The 15,483-nt window shown below is 38.5% G+C and overlaps 1 protein-coding gene and 1 pseudogene across 11 annotated transcripts in view; one reads left to right on the forward strand and one right to left on the reverse strand.

Annotated features, from left to right (window-relative positions):
• Nucleotides 1–5,034: 5,034 nt before the first annotated feature.
• ZMYM4 (zinc finger MYM-type containing 4) overlaps nt 5,035–15,483 on the forward strand; it is a 163,838-nt gene continuing 153,389 nt past the window's right edge. For 9 of the 11 annotated variants that reach the window (XR_006221198.1, XR_006221196.1, XR_006221199.1 and 6 more), the window contains exon 1: nt 5,035–5,395. Coding sequence is in view for 3 of the 11 variants with exons in the window: in XM_042996448.1 (XP_042852382.1) it covers nt 5,357–5,395 (39 nt within the window). In the remaining 8 variants the exon portion in view is untranslated. Of the gene's footprint in view, nt 5,396–5,564; nt 5,583–5,949; nt 6,081–15,483 lie in introns of those variants that run through there. The other 2 variants (XM_042996452.1, XM_042996451.1) reach the window with 2 other exon arrangements.
• On the reverse strand, nt 10,861–12,159 carry LOC107180571 (annotated as a pseudogene).

Consider the following 15,483-nt stretch of genomic DNA (forward strand, 5'->3'; position numbering starts at 1 on the left):
TGGCTATGTGCTGGGAGTGTGGAGCCTGCTTGTGATTCTCTCTCACTCCCTCTCTCTCTCTGCCCCTACCCTGCTCACTCTCTCTCTCTCTCTCAAGATAAATAAACTTTTAAAAAAAGATGAAAAATTTTATACTGTGTGTATTTCACTACAATTTTAAAAGTTTATTCAGCTATATATTTATAATTTGTGCACTTTTATGTATATTACTTATATTTTAATTATGAAAAAAATATAGTAATAGGATGGGAGTCTGCAGTAAGCAATCACTGCTGGTGAAAGTGTAACTGATAATTTCTGGAAGACAATCTAGCTACATGGCTATAAAGCTATAACCTTTGTCTCAGGAATTCTACATCTAGGAACTTATCCTGGGGCACCTGTGTGGCTCAGTCAGTTTAGTGTCCGACTTTGGCTCAGGTCGTGATCTTGGGGTCCATGAGTTCAAGCCCTGCATCAGACTCTGTGCTGACAGCTTAGAGTCTGGAGCCTGCTTCAGATTCTGTGTCTCCTTTTCTCTCTCACCACTTCTACTCTGTCTCTCTCTCTCAAAAATAAAGATAAACATTAAAAAAAATTAAAAAACACAGTGAAATTAAATTGGGATAGTTCTCAATAGCAGTCATAAAAGATGACAGAAGCAAATAAATCTAGAATTGGACATAATAGATTTAGCCAAGGGATGGCATGATGCGTGATATAGCTTCTACACCTCATCTGTGTTAGATACCACTAATAAGTTATTGAACCTACATGTGATTCAATGGATGTTTTCTATACAATGCCCCCAGCAGCCATTACCAGGTAATTGGAGCTGCCAATGAGGCCCTACCTAAGGTATTCTAATCATTTAACATTGTGAGAACACTGAGGACCATAAATGTAAGGGGACTGGCCAAAGGTCATTCAGTGGCTGTCAGAGAACACCTATTCTGTATAATGTAAAATCTGTTTTCTTTTGAGTTTTGAATCAGTTAACAATGCCCCAGAAACCAGCAAGGGCACATGAAAATCTATATAGGGTGGATCATTTCTATCTAGGAAGACAGTTTCCTATGGCATTAAGAAATCCAAGGGGGCAGCAAGGGACAGAGAGCAGAACATTGATGTTCCTCCTCCTACCCCAGGGAGAAGGCAGAGGTTAATGAGGAGGAAAATGAAGATCCTTCCATAAGCCTCATAATTGTGTAATTCTTGAAAGTATCCCACCAGGTAGTAGGGAAAGAAGGATGATGTTCCTCTACAAGTAGCATCCCACAAGAGGGGACACTCAACTCTATTTGTTCTATTTGTTCAGGTTCTCACAACCAGAGTTTAAGAGTTCTTCAGAAACTAACCAGCCAACTAACTAACTAACCAACCAACCAACTAAAGTAGTCCTCCTCCACTTTTTGTCCCAACTCCCTGTCTTACTTTCTTCTGAACATCCTCAGATTTTACCTAATAGATATAAATGTCTGATTTTCATTAAAACATATTTGAATCTAATGGATAGAATTCCTCTAGGTAATAACTTCTTTGGGGAAGAAACTCCAAGTCTTTTATAGCTGCTCTTTGCACATATCCCTAAGATGGCGTCCACATGTATGAAGTGTTAATGTGTTGAGGAAGCCTGAAACCTTGGATCTATTTGGTGTCCTTGTGCTATACTTTGACTTGTCTAGATGTTCAGCAACCTATTGGTCAGTGAGTGGTGTATCTTGTAGCCTGGCCTCTCTAAGCTTGCTAATTGTCTGGAGGAACCACAACTCTTTCTGAAGTCTGGTTGTTACTACTTTTTGTTCTAGGTCCAGTGAGCTCTACAGAGCTACTTCCCCCTAGAGTTGTCAGTTAGTCTCTTGGCTATCTTCCCTATGTCTCCACAGGATATGTGGGAACTTCTATTTACATTCTATACCTCAGTGGGGATAAGGGCCACTCACTTGTAGAACTTCTTCCAAGATTCTGTGTCTAATTTTGTATATGGAAGAAGTTGTGTTCTAGTTCTTTAAAAATTTCCTCCCTGTCCTCATCACATAAGCTTTAATACCCACAAAATATGGATTCACCCCTAACTAAAAGGCACTCTGAGGGGCTAAATGCAGGCTTTCTTTCTCTTCCCAACTACACAAGGCCATTACTTTTACTAAAGTAATGTAGCTGCTTGCCTGTGGGTGTGGATATAGTCTGCAAATCATCTTTACCTGGAATTCCAAACAGAAGCAAAGCAAAAATGCTTTCTATTCGGAAATGCTAGAGTAGAAAGACAGAGGTGTGTGTCTTTCAATCACTGCCTCTCTTTTCCTTCTTATTCCTTCTGCCATTTAACTAAGAGCCAGGCTTTTCTTTTACTTTCGTATGTCACATTTTCATGGCTTAGCTGTCCTAGATGAAAGGAGCATCTCCTCTGGAGTCTGGGGAGAAATGAGATTCTTACTATATACCAAATTTTATAAGTTAAATGGAATTAAGGAAATTTAGCAAATTCTTTTTCTCTCCACTAAGCCTATTCTACTCTCTCCTGATTATGGAAATAAGTCTCAGAGCTCTACTTCAGGCCAGAGTCTAGGATAGAACATGATTTAAAGAAAAAAATTAAAATGAATCAGCTTGATATTTGTTAAAGTATTATACTATTATATTTTACTTTTTTTTTTGAGAAGTCAGAAGATTGGATTTGTACATGACATAATCCCATTTTAAATGTTGGCAAATAATTAAAAAATTTAAAAATGTAGAATGTATAAAATAATATACTCTTCTAGTGCTAGGAACCAAAGGGTTCTAAGAGATTTAAAGATATTAACTAATTCTCCCAACAATGCATTTTACAGAGGAGGATACTGAGGCATAGAGCAAGTTACTTGACCAAGATCACATAGCTATATGTGATGCAAACCAAATACATGTCTATGGGGAAGATTTGTCTGCAAGGCAACCAATATGCAACCTCTAGTTCATGATATATTGGAATAAGCTAGAAAGAAAAAACCTTTGGATTCTGGCTTGGCTTCTCTGATGAATGACCATGTAGTGGTCACTTAACCTCTGTAAATCCCTCTGTAAAATAAGCATGATATGATTAACTTTGCAGTGCTCACTAAGTGTTGGTTTTCTCTTTTCTCCTCCTATATGGATGCTAGCACTGAACATTCATGATATGCTTGTATATTATCTGCAATGCACAAATCTTGTCTATGGTTCAAGACCCAATATATTCCCAATACTTCCAGAAATAATCTGATATGATAGACAGTGCTAGACTTGAGGTCAAGATGCTTGTTCCAGTCCTGACGCTGTTATGAATCGTTTGTGTGATCTCACACAAGTTTCTGAACCTCAGTGACTCCATCTTTAAAATGTGGTGTTGGACTGAATCAGATGGCCTTCAGATGTGTCTTGAGAAATGCCACATTTCTCTAATGGTGGGAAGTGTCATGAAAGAAGAAGAGAGAGGGCAAGGGGAAGGATGGGTGAGTGGTTTATGGGTTCCCCATCTCCACTTCAAATTTAGCAACTCCATTTTAAGCTCAGATTTTATTAGAAGGGAATATTCTACTGCCAATAAAACAGGTGGAAACCACCAGACCTTTCATGTACCCATATTCTCTAAAACAATCTCTTTTTGTGGTTTCTCTTTTGATTTCCTTTTTGTTCTAAACATGGAACTAAAAGATCTGACATGTTTTAAAAATTCCATCTGAAATATACATTCTTTTGTCCTTTCCTCTTTCCTACGCAGAAGTGAAGAGGCCTAAGCAAGGACAAACATGGATACTTCCAGCGATTCCACAGTTTTCAGCAAAATGTGACAGATTAAGAAACTTCTCAGTTTCAAAACAGCTACCAAGTGACATGCAAAAGTCACAAATGGTCTCTTTTTATCCTATGACTTTAGGAATTGCTCATTTGCATTTCAATGTTTCTTGCTGGGTGGGAATGACCTTCAGGAGGCAACTTCTTTGTATTTGCCTGATTGTCTCTCAGCTATCATGAACTCCATTAGAGCAATTTTTCTCCACCTGAGGCTAGGGAACTGTATGAAGGGGACTAAATCAAGCCTCCATTCTCTTCAGTCTTCCTCAGTTTCTGTTTTAGGGCAAGATAGACCCAAATCTACTTCACAGCTTTCTGCTTGGAAATAAGATGAGCACCCTTTAAGTCAGATCCTCAAAGCTCCTTCAATGGAGGTGAATGAGGACATACAATACCTGCAAATCATCACCCATCTTCAGAGAAGAATTACAGTATTCTTGAAACATCATGAACTTTCATTTCTGATCTTCTAGATGAAAGCTGATTTATCTTTTGCTTTGAAAACAAGTTTGGTGCATTGAAAAGCCTGGGAGGCTGTCACTCAAATCTTGATTCTAATTTCACACCAGCATTTAGGTGCCTTGGGGCAAATTACTTTCTGGACTAGGCTGCTATTTTACTACTGGGAGTATTGGAGTAGATGCTTTCTGAGATCCTTCTCGATTTAGATATTCTAAGGACAAATTACTATAGAGGAAATTATCTCCAGTTGTTGGTTCGGTCTTCAAAATCACTATAGGATCTAATTTTGAGGTTAGGCTGTCAGAGTTGGCCCTTAATAGTCTATGCTCTGGGCTTCAGATCTGGCTGTCTAAAGGAAGGAAAGCTGGGTCTCTTTGGGATGACTGGCTTGTTTCCTCATTGGTTGGGATTCTTCATGTTCAGAGGTCCACTGGGAACTTCAGTTCACCATCATTTCCCCTATACAATGGTATCTCCGCAGTCAGGTGTAAGATGGTGATCTGGACCCCTCACTGACATTTCACCCAATTCTCCAGACAGTCCTTTCATTAATTTCTTTCATTCCTCCTTCATCACTGCATCATGGTCCCTTTAAGGCAGCGGCCATAGTTGAGTGGTGGGAGCAGCTGCTGGCAGCAAAGAGACTTGCAGGATTTGGCCTACCCTTGGCCACTCACAGCGCACGCTCAGGACCGGGGGCTTGGTGGGAAAGGAAGGAGGGGCTTAAGGTGCGCCTGCGCAACTGGGGCGCGCGCAAGGGGCTGGTTTGGTGATCCCTTTAAGAAACCGCAGGCGGAGGAATTTCTCTGAGAGAAAATAATCCTACTCACGGGGCCCCTTGGAGGCCATTAACCCCCCGAGTCCCGGCCCCCCCTTTTCCCGGGCAGGCCCTACCGCCCACGCGCGCACCCGTGGGATCTCAGGATCTCAGACCCGGCGCGCGGCATCCGCCCCCTCCCCACTCTCAGCGCCGGGCCCGGTTGGGTCCGGGGAAGCTGCCGCGAGGCGGCCGTGCCTGCAGTGTGGGCGGGGGCCGGGGGCCCGAGAGGTTCCGCCGCCACCGCGCCGGGAGCCGCAGCGGTTCCGAGCGGGGCCCAACATGGCGGAGAGAGAGGTGGAGTCCGGCCCCCGAAAGAGGGTAGGTGAGGTGAGGCAGAACTCGGGCGGCGGGCGGCGGGGGGCGGGGCGGGAGCCGCGTCCCGGGGCCGGGAATGGGCCAAGCGCAGGCTCGTGGAGGGGTCGCGGAGGCCCCGTTGGAGAGAGGCTGCGGGCAGGACTGAGGCAACCTTGGGTCTGGAGCGCGCTGGAGAGTGGTCCTTCGGCAGGTGGGACAAAGATTTGCTGCTGGTTAGGAGGGGGAGGGGCGGGGGGTTGTTTGCTTTTTTAATTTTTCCTGCATTGGGGGTGGCTTATCTGGGCCAGGGGAGGGAAGGTGTCAGATTGTTAAGTGCATCTTTAGTAAATCAGAGTCTGGAAGTTTAACTGGGGAGAGGTCAGGTGGGGGTGGTGGTGGCGGGAATAAGTCGTGGACGGGTCTCAAGAGGAATAACCTGGAGGGTTCTTCAGTAACACCGTTGCGAATTCATGCTCCTGCCTCCTTTCCCCTCCTCCCCCCCCCCCCCCATAACCGTTATCAAGACTAAGGTGGAGGTGGTGCTCCTACCTGTGAAGAAGTGGGGTCGTTGGCATGTCCTGATTTAGGAGAAAGATTTTGGCAACTCTAAATGTCATGTTCTAGTCTAGCCTCTTTACCAACAATTAGGAACGTGGAAGAGTATGACAAGTTTTGTCATAACAGGAATGCATCCAACCAACCTGCAGAGGTGAAGCCAGTTCTGCATAGGAGTTGTTGAGTGCTTTTAAAGTTTGTCTTGAAACTTTTCTTATTTAATTCTGAATGTTTTTTTTTTTCAGACGGAGAACAATACTGTACTATCGATTGAGCAATATTTTTCAGATTTTTTTTTTTACTTCCTCCCCCCCCCCCCCGCCCCCCCTTAGCATGTTGAGCAGTAAGTTTCTTATCAGGAATCTTGCTTTTGGGAATGATCACAAAATGATCAAATTAGTGTTAAGTCAATTACGTAAAAAATTACTAGATTTTTACTGATAGTGCCTTTTTTGATTTAGCAGAGTTAGCGATCTCTTGATGATATTAGGGATAGTCATTTGAGTGCTTACTATGTGTCTGGCATTGTGCTTTTTAGGAAGAATTTACCTTTCCATTAGCTATGTAAAACCCATTTTGCAGGTGAGGAAATATAGGCTTATAGAGATATATAGAGAGGTTAAGTAATTAAGATCAGATAGCTATTTAAGAGGTTGAGTTTGGATTTGAATTCAGGTTTTTCCCAACTACAGTACTTGTGTAGGTTGCCAATCTATGTTTCTTTCCTTAAAAGCTTAAATTATAAATAGCCAAACAAGTGTCGAATAGTTTTTTTCCAACAATTTATCAGGAAATATTTTCAACTACACAGCAAAATTGAAAAAATTTACAGGTGGCATTCATATACCCACTACTTAGATTGTTCTATTGACATTTTACTGGTTTTATTACATATTTATTCATCTATTTAGTCCTTTATCTTTATATCAGCTATTTTAATGCATTTCATTGTCGTATTTGGAGTAATTAAAATTTAATGTTGACAGTCTTAGGTTTATAAAAGTTTAGCTCTTCATGCAATAATTAGTCATAGCTAGAGAACAAGTTAAGCTGTATAATGATAGTGTACCAAGTAGTACGTTTAATGGAAATATTGGGTATGGAATGCATGTCTTGAAATCTTAAATTACTCTTCCAGTTGTGAGTCAATTTTAAAGTCGATCCTCATATTTGAGTGAAGGCAGATGGCATGTGATCCACCATTAAAATATATAGGGTAAATTACTTGAGTTGTGTAATGTTCTTTCAAGGAGATTGCTGAATCCAGTTGCTATTTTTGCTGTTGTCATTCACCTTATAAGATGGAATGTTCTAGAAAAACATCTGCGCGCTTTGGTAACAATTTCAACTGGATTTTAAATACTTCTTGCTCTTCTAATACACTTAAACGGTGCTGCACTGGTGGTAATCTAAATTATTATTTTTTAATATGTCATACATGTAGCGCTTCCACAGGTTTTACCATTATTTTACCAATTTCATTGTGGAGGAAGGTTACATTCATTATTTTTTAGATTCCATAATCCATTTTAAAGTTGTTATTTAATTTTTTTTTTTTTTTTTTAAGTAATCTCTACACCCAATGTGGGGCTCAAAATCATGGCCCTTGAGATCAAGAGTCACATGCTCTACCGACTGAGCCGGCCAGGTGCCCATCCATTTTGTTTTGATATCAAAACAAAATGTTCAGTAGGGTTATCCCGAACTATACACATGGTATATGCACTTTTTTTTTTTCCACTCACTTTTTGGTGTATGCTAAACTCCATATGGATTCCATATGTATATTCTAAACAGGTTAGTGAGGACTATGTGCAAAAGTACAAGATCTTTTTAAATAATTTGGTTGTTTGCTTTGAGGTAGCTAAAAAAATTGCACAGGCCTAAGTAATAAATTTAGGTTATTTCATCTCAAATTGCATTGATATGACATGGTATTATATTTATGATACTGCTTTGACTTTTATAATCCTAAGTCACAAGTTGTTGAGCACCTATGTTAGTTGATGTACCTTATGCTATGCATTATGCTATGGTATTTATGATCAGCTAGAATAATACATTCTGGCTCTCCTGCTAAATTGCCAACTCCTTTAGAGGAGGGCCCATTGTACAGCATTTTGCATCTCCAACACCTAAGACTTCCACATAATAGAACTCAAAAGACTTGGTTTTTGGTAAGAAAGTTCAGTTGTTACAGTACAGTGTGTATGGCGTGGGTACCAAGTTATCTGTTTTGTAATTTTGGAAGCTTTTGTAAATGTTTCATACCATCTTTATACTCAGAAATTCTCTCATGGATCCAGATTTAGGGATCTTCTGATTGTTCGGGATTTTGGTTAGATGGAAGAGTGTAAACAACCTTAAGTTTTGTGTAGGCCTGCCTGGTGTCTTTTATGCTTGTGGGCAAATAGAACAATAGGTATTCATTAGATAAGGTTGATTTGATTGTATTCTGACTATATTGGAATGCCAGTCTCTCAATTTGTGAACTTGGGGAAGCTGAATATGTGGGTGTGTCAGCACTATATCCATCTATCATCTGTGCTAAGAACAAGTTCACATGATGGCCAGTATTATATACACATACACTCTTTCTCATTTTAAAGTTAGGATATTTTTGAGATAATGTTTATGAATTTTTTTTAAGATTGCAAAATTTTTATTTTCTTAAATAAGTTTTAAAATTCATTAGTTAGGTTTGTTGTAAATAGTGGAATTATTTTATATGTGGCTATTATAGTAAACCTATGAAGCAGGCAATCTAAATCTGGTGGCCATATTTTTTTTGTGAAATCCCTGTATCTTTTTTTTTTTTATGTTTATCTTGAAGGAGAGAGACGGAGTGTGAGTGGGGGAGGGGCAGAGAGAGAGGGAGACAGAATCAGAAGCAGGCTCCAGGCTCTGAGCTGTCAGCACAGAGCCCGTCGCAGGGGTTGCGGGGCTTGAACTCACAAGCTGTGAGATCATGACCTGAGCTGAAGTCGGATGTTCAACTGACTGAGCCACCCAGGTGCCCCGCTATATCTTTTCAGAGTTTGCATACAGAATGATGATTTTTGTAAATGTATACGTTATTAAGTGGTCTAGTAAGTTGTATCCGTTCTTAAACTTCTCTGTATATTAAATTTGGGACGTATATGTTTGGTGTACTTAAAGATAAACATATGTAGAAGTAGTATGCTTCAATTTTTGTAAAAACTGACCATTTTCCCCTCCCTACATATATGTGTATATATGTATGAACTTGGAGAAAGTTGTGGAGGATACATTTCAGGCTACATGTTACCGTTGATTATCTTCAAGGTTTGAGATAAGGGAAAGGGAGAATAGGGGAAGACTTTTGCAAAATGGAAAATACTCATGGTATAATATTAAGTGAAAATGTAGACTGTAAAATGTTATCCATATTATTATTGTAAATATGTAAACACTGAACATGTGTATAGACAAGGAATAGAAAATAATATGAACAAATGAAAACATTGATTTTATCACGTGATGGGATTATGGAGTTTTGTTTTGGATTTCTGTTATTTTAATATTTTATTAAATATTTGCAATAATTGCAAAAGGTTGATCCTTCTTAGTTCCTTGATGAACTTTTTATCTTTTGTCTTTTTGCTAAATGTTTTACTTAAAAGCACAAAAGCATGATGTCACAGGAGAGCCTGGTGGCTCAGTCAGTTAAGCGTCTGACTTTGGTTCAAGTCATGAACTCCCAGTTTGTGGGTTTGAGCCCCATGTCGGGCTCTTTGCTCTCAGCACGGCGCATGCTTTGGATTCTCTGTTTCCCTCCATCTCTGCCCCTTTTCCCGCTTGCACTTGCTTGCTTGCTCTCTTTGTCAAAAATAAATAAACATTAAAAGAAAAAAATCACAGCGGTACATATTATTAAAAATATTTGCAGTTCACGTGTCCAGAATGTAAAGCATCTGCTTGAAGAATGCATTGGTTCTGTATAGAGAGCATTTGAAGAGCCCAATCTAGTGAATTGTTTTCACAGTGCCCATCTTATAACTAGCAGAGGTTTCTATAAATAATACTTGATATTTATAGACATTTAAGTTCTAGTCATTATTCTGATTATTTTATATGTAATATATCCTCCAGTCCTTATCAATTCCAATTCCATAAACAGTGGTCACTGTTACTGTCCCATTTTATAAATGAAGAAACTGGGGCAAAGAGGAGTTTTTTGTTTTCTGGGTTTTTTTTGCTCAGGGTCCTAATATAATAAGTTAAACCAGTATCAAATACTACGTGAAAAATTATACTGTTTGATAAAGTTTAGGTTAGAATTTATTATAACAACATGTAAGAGTTAATATGTCCACTAATTAAATGTAATATATGTAACATAGAATACATGTATATAATAATATGTGTAAAATGGTCTAGGTCCCGAATTCATTATGTGGAATTTTTGATGATTAAAATCAATTGAATTATATTTAAATTGATGTATAAACTACTTCTCAGGAAGCATCGAAATACATTCCAGTTTGAGGTAACCTTAAAACATATCTTCACAACTCACAAGTTTAATAAAGTAGACACTAAATATTTTAAAACTATGATATATTTTAAAGTTTGTGCTTCCTTTTAATATGGACTTATTTTCTTATTTGCTAAAGACAGTATAAGGAGATAAATGTAAAATTGCAATTTCTATGGTATTTAGTGGATATTTTTGAATTCTACATTAGATCAACCACTCTTTAAAGAAGAATAACATTTCCTTTAAATATTCTGATTATTTTACTGTGCATTAACTATGTAATTATTTTAGTAAAGGAAAGAGAAAGGAGAGCATTATAGTATTAGGTTGAACTATATGAAATTGCTAATATTTGACCACTTGACTTACAAAAACACATTTTCTTTTTTTTTTTTTTCAAACAACGAATAATCACTTTATTAAAAAGGTTGATTTAAGCATCTACAATGGTGACTTCAACCTCACCACCTGGTTTAATACTGATGCAAGTAATCTTAATCTGCTTTAATAATCTCAGAAGCACTGTGTGCAAATCAGTGAGTCGCTTGTGGATCCTCATTTGAAAACAGACACAAGTCTTTTTTTTTTTGATGTTTGTTTATTTTATTTTATTTATTTATTTAAAAAAAAATTTTTTTTAACGTTTATTCATTTTTGAGACAGAGAGAGACAGAGCATGAACAGGGGAGGAGCAGAGAGAGAGGGAGACACAGAATCTGAAATAGGCTCCAGGCTCTGAGCTGTCAGCACAGAGCCCGACGCGGGGCTCGAACTCACGGACCGTGAGATCATGACCTGAGCCGAAGTCAGACGCTTAACCGACCAAGCCACCCAGGCGCCCCAATGTTTGTTTATTTTTGAGAGAGACAGAGACAGAATGTGAGTGGGTTAGGGGCAGAGAAAGAGGGAGACACAGAAGCAGAAGCAGGCTCCAGGCTCTGAGCTGTCAGCACAGAGCCCGATGACGGGCTCCAACTCACGAGCTGTGAGATCATGACCTGAGCCGAAGTTGGATGCTCAACTGACTGAGCCACCCAGGCGCTCCCAGACACAAGTCTTAGAACCTTTACTACAAAGAGTTTTTCTTGTAGTGATTCTCAGGGTCTTGGTAGGCATCCAAACTTGTCCTTTCACTTTTAGATTCTTTTCCTTTGCACCTCTAATCAAGTCAGCACATACCTTCTCCAAAGATTTTACATTGCAGCTGGTTAGAGTGATTCTGATTCAGTGAATTGCCACTTCTGGTTCCACGTGTCTTCCCGGTGTCTTGAAAAGCCATGGCTGTGGCGTAGCTTCCTGACTGACTTGTTCTTGGGCAGAAGTGAGCAGTGGTGAGTCAGGAACAGGAGCTGGGTGCCTGGAGCTCCGTTGTAGCTGTGACCATGTCTTTCTCAAAGAGCCAAAAATGCATTTTCATATGCCTCAATCTAATAGAGCATGGGCTTCTCAAAGTCAGGTTATGGTACAATCTCTGGTGTTGAGCAATATTGGGATAATAACACCCACACACATTTATACTTAGGGAATATGCATAGTAGTATTTTAATTTCATTCTTATTATTTTTCTGGCCTCCTGGAAGCTTAAGTTATCTACCTTCCCTTGACCAAAGATAGTACCTGAGCAACCCTTTTCTATCGAACATGGACTACCCAATACTCTTGGAGGCCAAGGATCATATGTGTTTATCTTTCTTTACATCTCTCAACGTGTTGGTTTGAAATGTTTTAAGTTATATATATATACACACATATACATATATATATACACATACATGTATGCACACATATATGTATATACACACACATATATATATGCCCTCACATGCATACTGCACATTTATAGGCAAAAAAACAAAACAAAACAAAAAACCAAACAAAAAACAAAAACAAAACCCTTTTATTCTGTTTCATAATTTGATATTAATATAGAATATAAAATATAGATTGGTACAATGAAACCCCATATTCCTATTACTCAGCTTTGACAACTGAACAGTTATCAACATTTTGCTATTCCTGTGTCATCCAACTTTTTTTTAATGTGTATTTTTGAGAGAGAGAAAGCATAAATGGGGGAAGAGCAGAGAGAGGGGGACAGAGGGTCTCATGAACCGTGAGATCATTAACTGAGCTGAAGTTGGTTGCTAAACTGACTGAGCCACCCATGTGCCCCTGCCTCTTTTTTTATTGAGATAATTTAATTTAATTTTTATTAAATTTTTAAAAATTATTTTTAATATTTTAATTTTTCAAATTTATTCATTTTGTGAGAGAGCAGGGTAGGGGCAGAGAGAGAGGGGAGAGAGAGAATCCCAAGCAGGCTCTACACTGTCAGTGCAGAGCCCTGTGTTGGGCTTAAACCCATGAACTGTGAGATCATGACCTGAGCTGAAATCAAGAGTCAGATGCTTAACTGACTGAGCCACCCAGGTGCCCTAGTTGAAATATTTTTAAAGAAATCTCAAGAATCACATCGTTTAATCTATACATACTTACGTATGTATATTTAATAAGTAAGAATTTAACATGAAACAACTCCAATACTACCATACCTAGTAAAGTTAAGAGTTCCTTAATCCAGTCTGTTCAGATTTCTTTGATTCTCTAAATGTTTTCTTATAGTTGGTTTGTTTTTAAATCACTATCCATATAAGATTTACCATTTTATTTGGTTTATCTGCCTCTTAAATTTCTCTTAACTTCAACCATCTTCCTCCCTACTGTATACACCCTGAACTTTTCCCCATGCTATTTCTTTGTTGTAAAAACTAGGTCATTTGTTCAGGAGAATTTCCCACATTCTGGATTTGGCTGCTTGAATTCTTGTGGTGTCTTAACATGTTCAATTACCCTTCATATTTCCCACAAATTAGTAGTTACATATGGAGCAGTAGTTCTCAACTTTGGCTGAAACTTGAGAATTACCTGGAGAGCTTTTAAATACCCTGATTCTCAGGTTACATCTCAGATGAATTAAATCAGAATTCATGGGTGGATTCTAGGCATCAATATTTTAAAAAATTTTCCCAAGTGATTCAGTCTGTAGCCAGAATTGAGAACTTGAATTGGTAGAGCTTTATTAGATTTAGATTCAGTTTTTTTGGAAAGAAAAATTCATAGAGTAATTATATAATTTATTTCCAATAAGTTTTAGAAATAAAGGGTGTGCTGTTTTATAATTATAGTGGGACAATAGCCATAAACAGGGAGTATCCTGGACAAATTAGGATATATAGTCACCCTGTTAGATGGTTACATCATTCTAGGAGGCATCTAAATGGTTGTCACACTTTAGTGGTACTAATATTGATCCGTTTACATTCTTTCTGTCAGTGGAGTCCAAACATTACAACTTCTTAACCTTTCACCTAATGAATTTGTCAGCCATAGATGATTGTTGCCTAGATCCATGATTTCCTTTGAGGAATGATTTTTTTTTTTAAAAATCATTTCTTCTGTATTTATTCACTGGAATTTTTCCATGAAGAATTCCTTCATTGGTTGAATTCCTTCAACCAATAATTTGGTTATTATTCACCAAATAACCATTATTTGGTTACCTTATAATATTTATACAGGAAAAGCACAGAGTAAATGCTTATTTTTTTTCCCCTTTATTTGCCAACTTTCAGAAGAATGAATTGATGTCCCTACAAATCCTAAAGGTGAGACTTGAGAGGTGATATCATTATGAACACATGGATTTTAATATATTTAATATATTTAAATTTACTGTGGTCAGTATTCTTTTTGATGTTTAAATTTGGTATATATTTTATTAATGACTATTTGTAATGGTATCCTAAGGCTGCCATAACAAATTATTACCAACTTGGTGGCTTAAAATGGCAGAAATTTTATTCTCTCTCAGTTCTGGAGGCTAGATGTCTGAAGTCAGAGTGTCAGCAAGGCCATGTTCTCTTTGAAGACTCTAGGGAAGAATCCTTTCTCAGTTCCAGCTTTTGGAAGAATTCTGGAAGCTTCTGGTGGATTGATTTGTGTTCCTTGATTTGTGGCAGTATGATTCCAGTCCACCTCCCTCTTCACCTGTCATTCTCTGTGTGTTCTGTCTTTTCTAAGGATACTGTTTATTGGATTTAGGGTCCATCCTAACCCAGGATGATCTCATTTCAAGATCTTTACCTTAATTACATATGCAAAAACCTGTTCTGCTCACTATCTGAGGTTCTGGGTGCACATATATTTTAGGGGTCACAATTCACATCACTACAGTCCCCCCTCTTGTCCTTCAAGACCATCCCATATGCAACTTAACCATCCCATATGCAAAAAACATTCATCCCTATCTCATCATTCCCCAAAGTTTCAACCCATTACAACATGAATTCTTAAGACTTAATAAATCTCTTCTAAATATCGTTAGCTCAGACCAGCCAAATCTCAGCATCTAAATCATCTGCATGAGGTATGAGTGTGATTCCATCTGGGGTAAAATTCCTCTTTATCTGTGGCCCTGCGAAACCAGAAAACAAATGTTTTGCTTCTAACATACAATTGTGAGACAGACATAGGGTAGACATTCCCATTCCAAAAGGAAGGAAATGGAAGGAATAAAGGGATCACTTGCCCCAGTCAAGTTCAAAACCCAGCAGGACCAGTTTTATTAGATTTCAAGGCCTGAGAATAATTCTCTGTGGCTTGATCCCCTGCCCTCTGGGTTTATGGAGACACTGTAGACTCTTGCTTTGAGCCTACTTCTCTGGTTTCCACTTCTGTGTACCTTTCTTTTTCTTGAAGGGTAGCACAAGTTCACACATGAGTAGCTTTACTAGCTTTTTCTTGACCATAGAATTCCAGAAGTCAGACAGCTTTTTAAAATTTTTGTCTAGTTTCTGTTCTTTGAAGTATAGGCTGGCAGTGTTTTTGTTGGTATAATATGTTCACAAACCTTGTGAGTCTTCTCTGTGTGTAAAGGGGATCCACACAATTAGACAAGAAGGTTCTTCATAAATCTTTGATAACCCCATTTGTATTCCTGACTTAAATTGAGGTGGTAGATTGGACCCATGAGTCATATATCTGATATCTTCAGCTA

Source organism: Panthera tigris, chromosome C1 (assembly GCF_018350195.1).
Source record: "Panthera tigris isolate Pti1 chromosome C1, P.tigris_Pti1_mat1.1, whole genome shotgun sequence".
NCBI classification, from domain to species: Eukaryota; Metazoa; Chordata; class Mammalia; order Carnivora; family Felidae; genus Panthera; species Panthera tigris.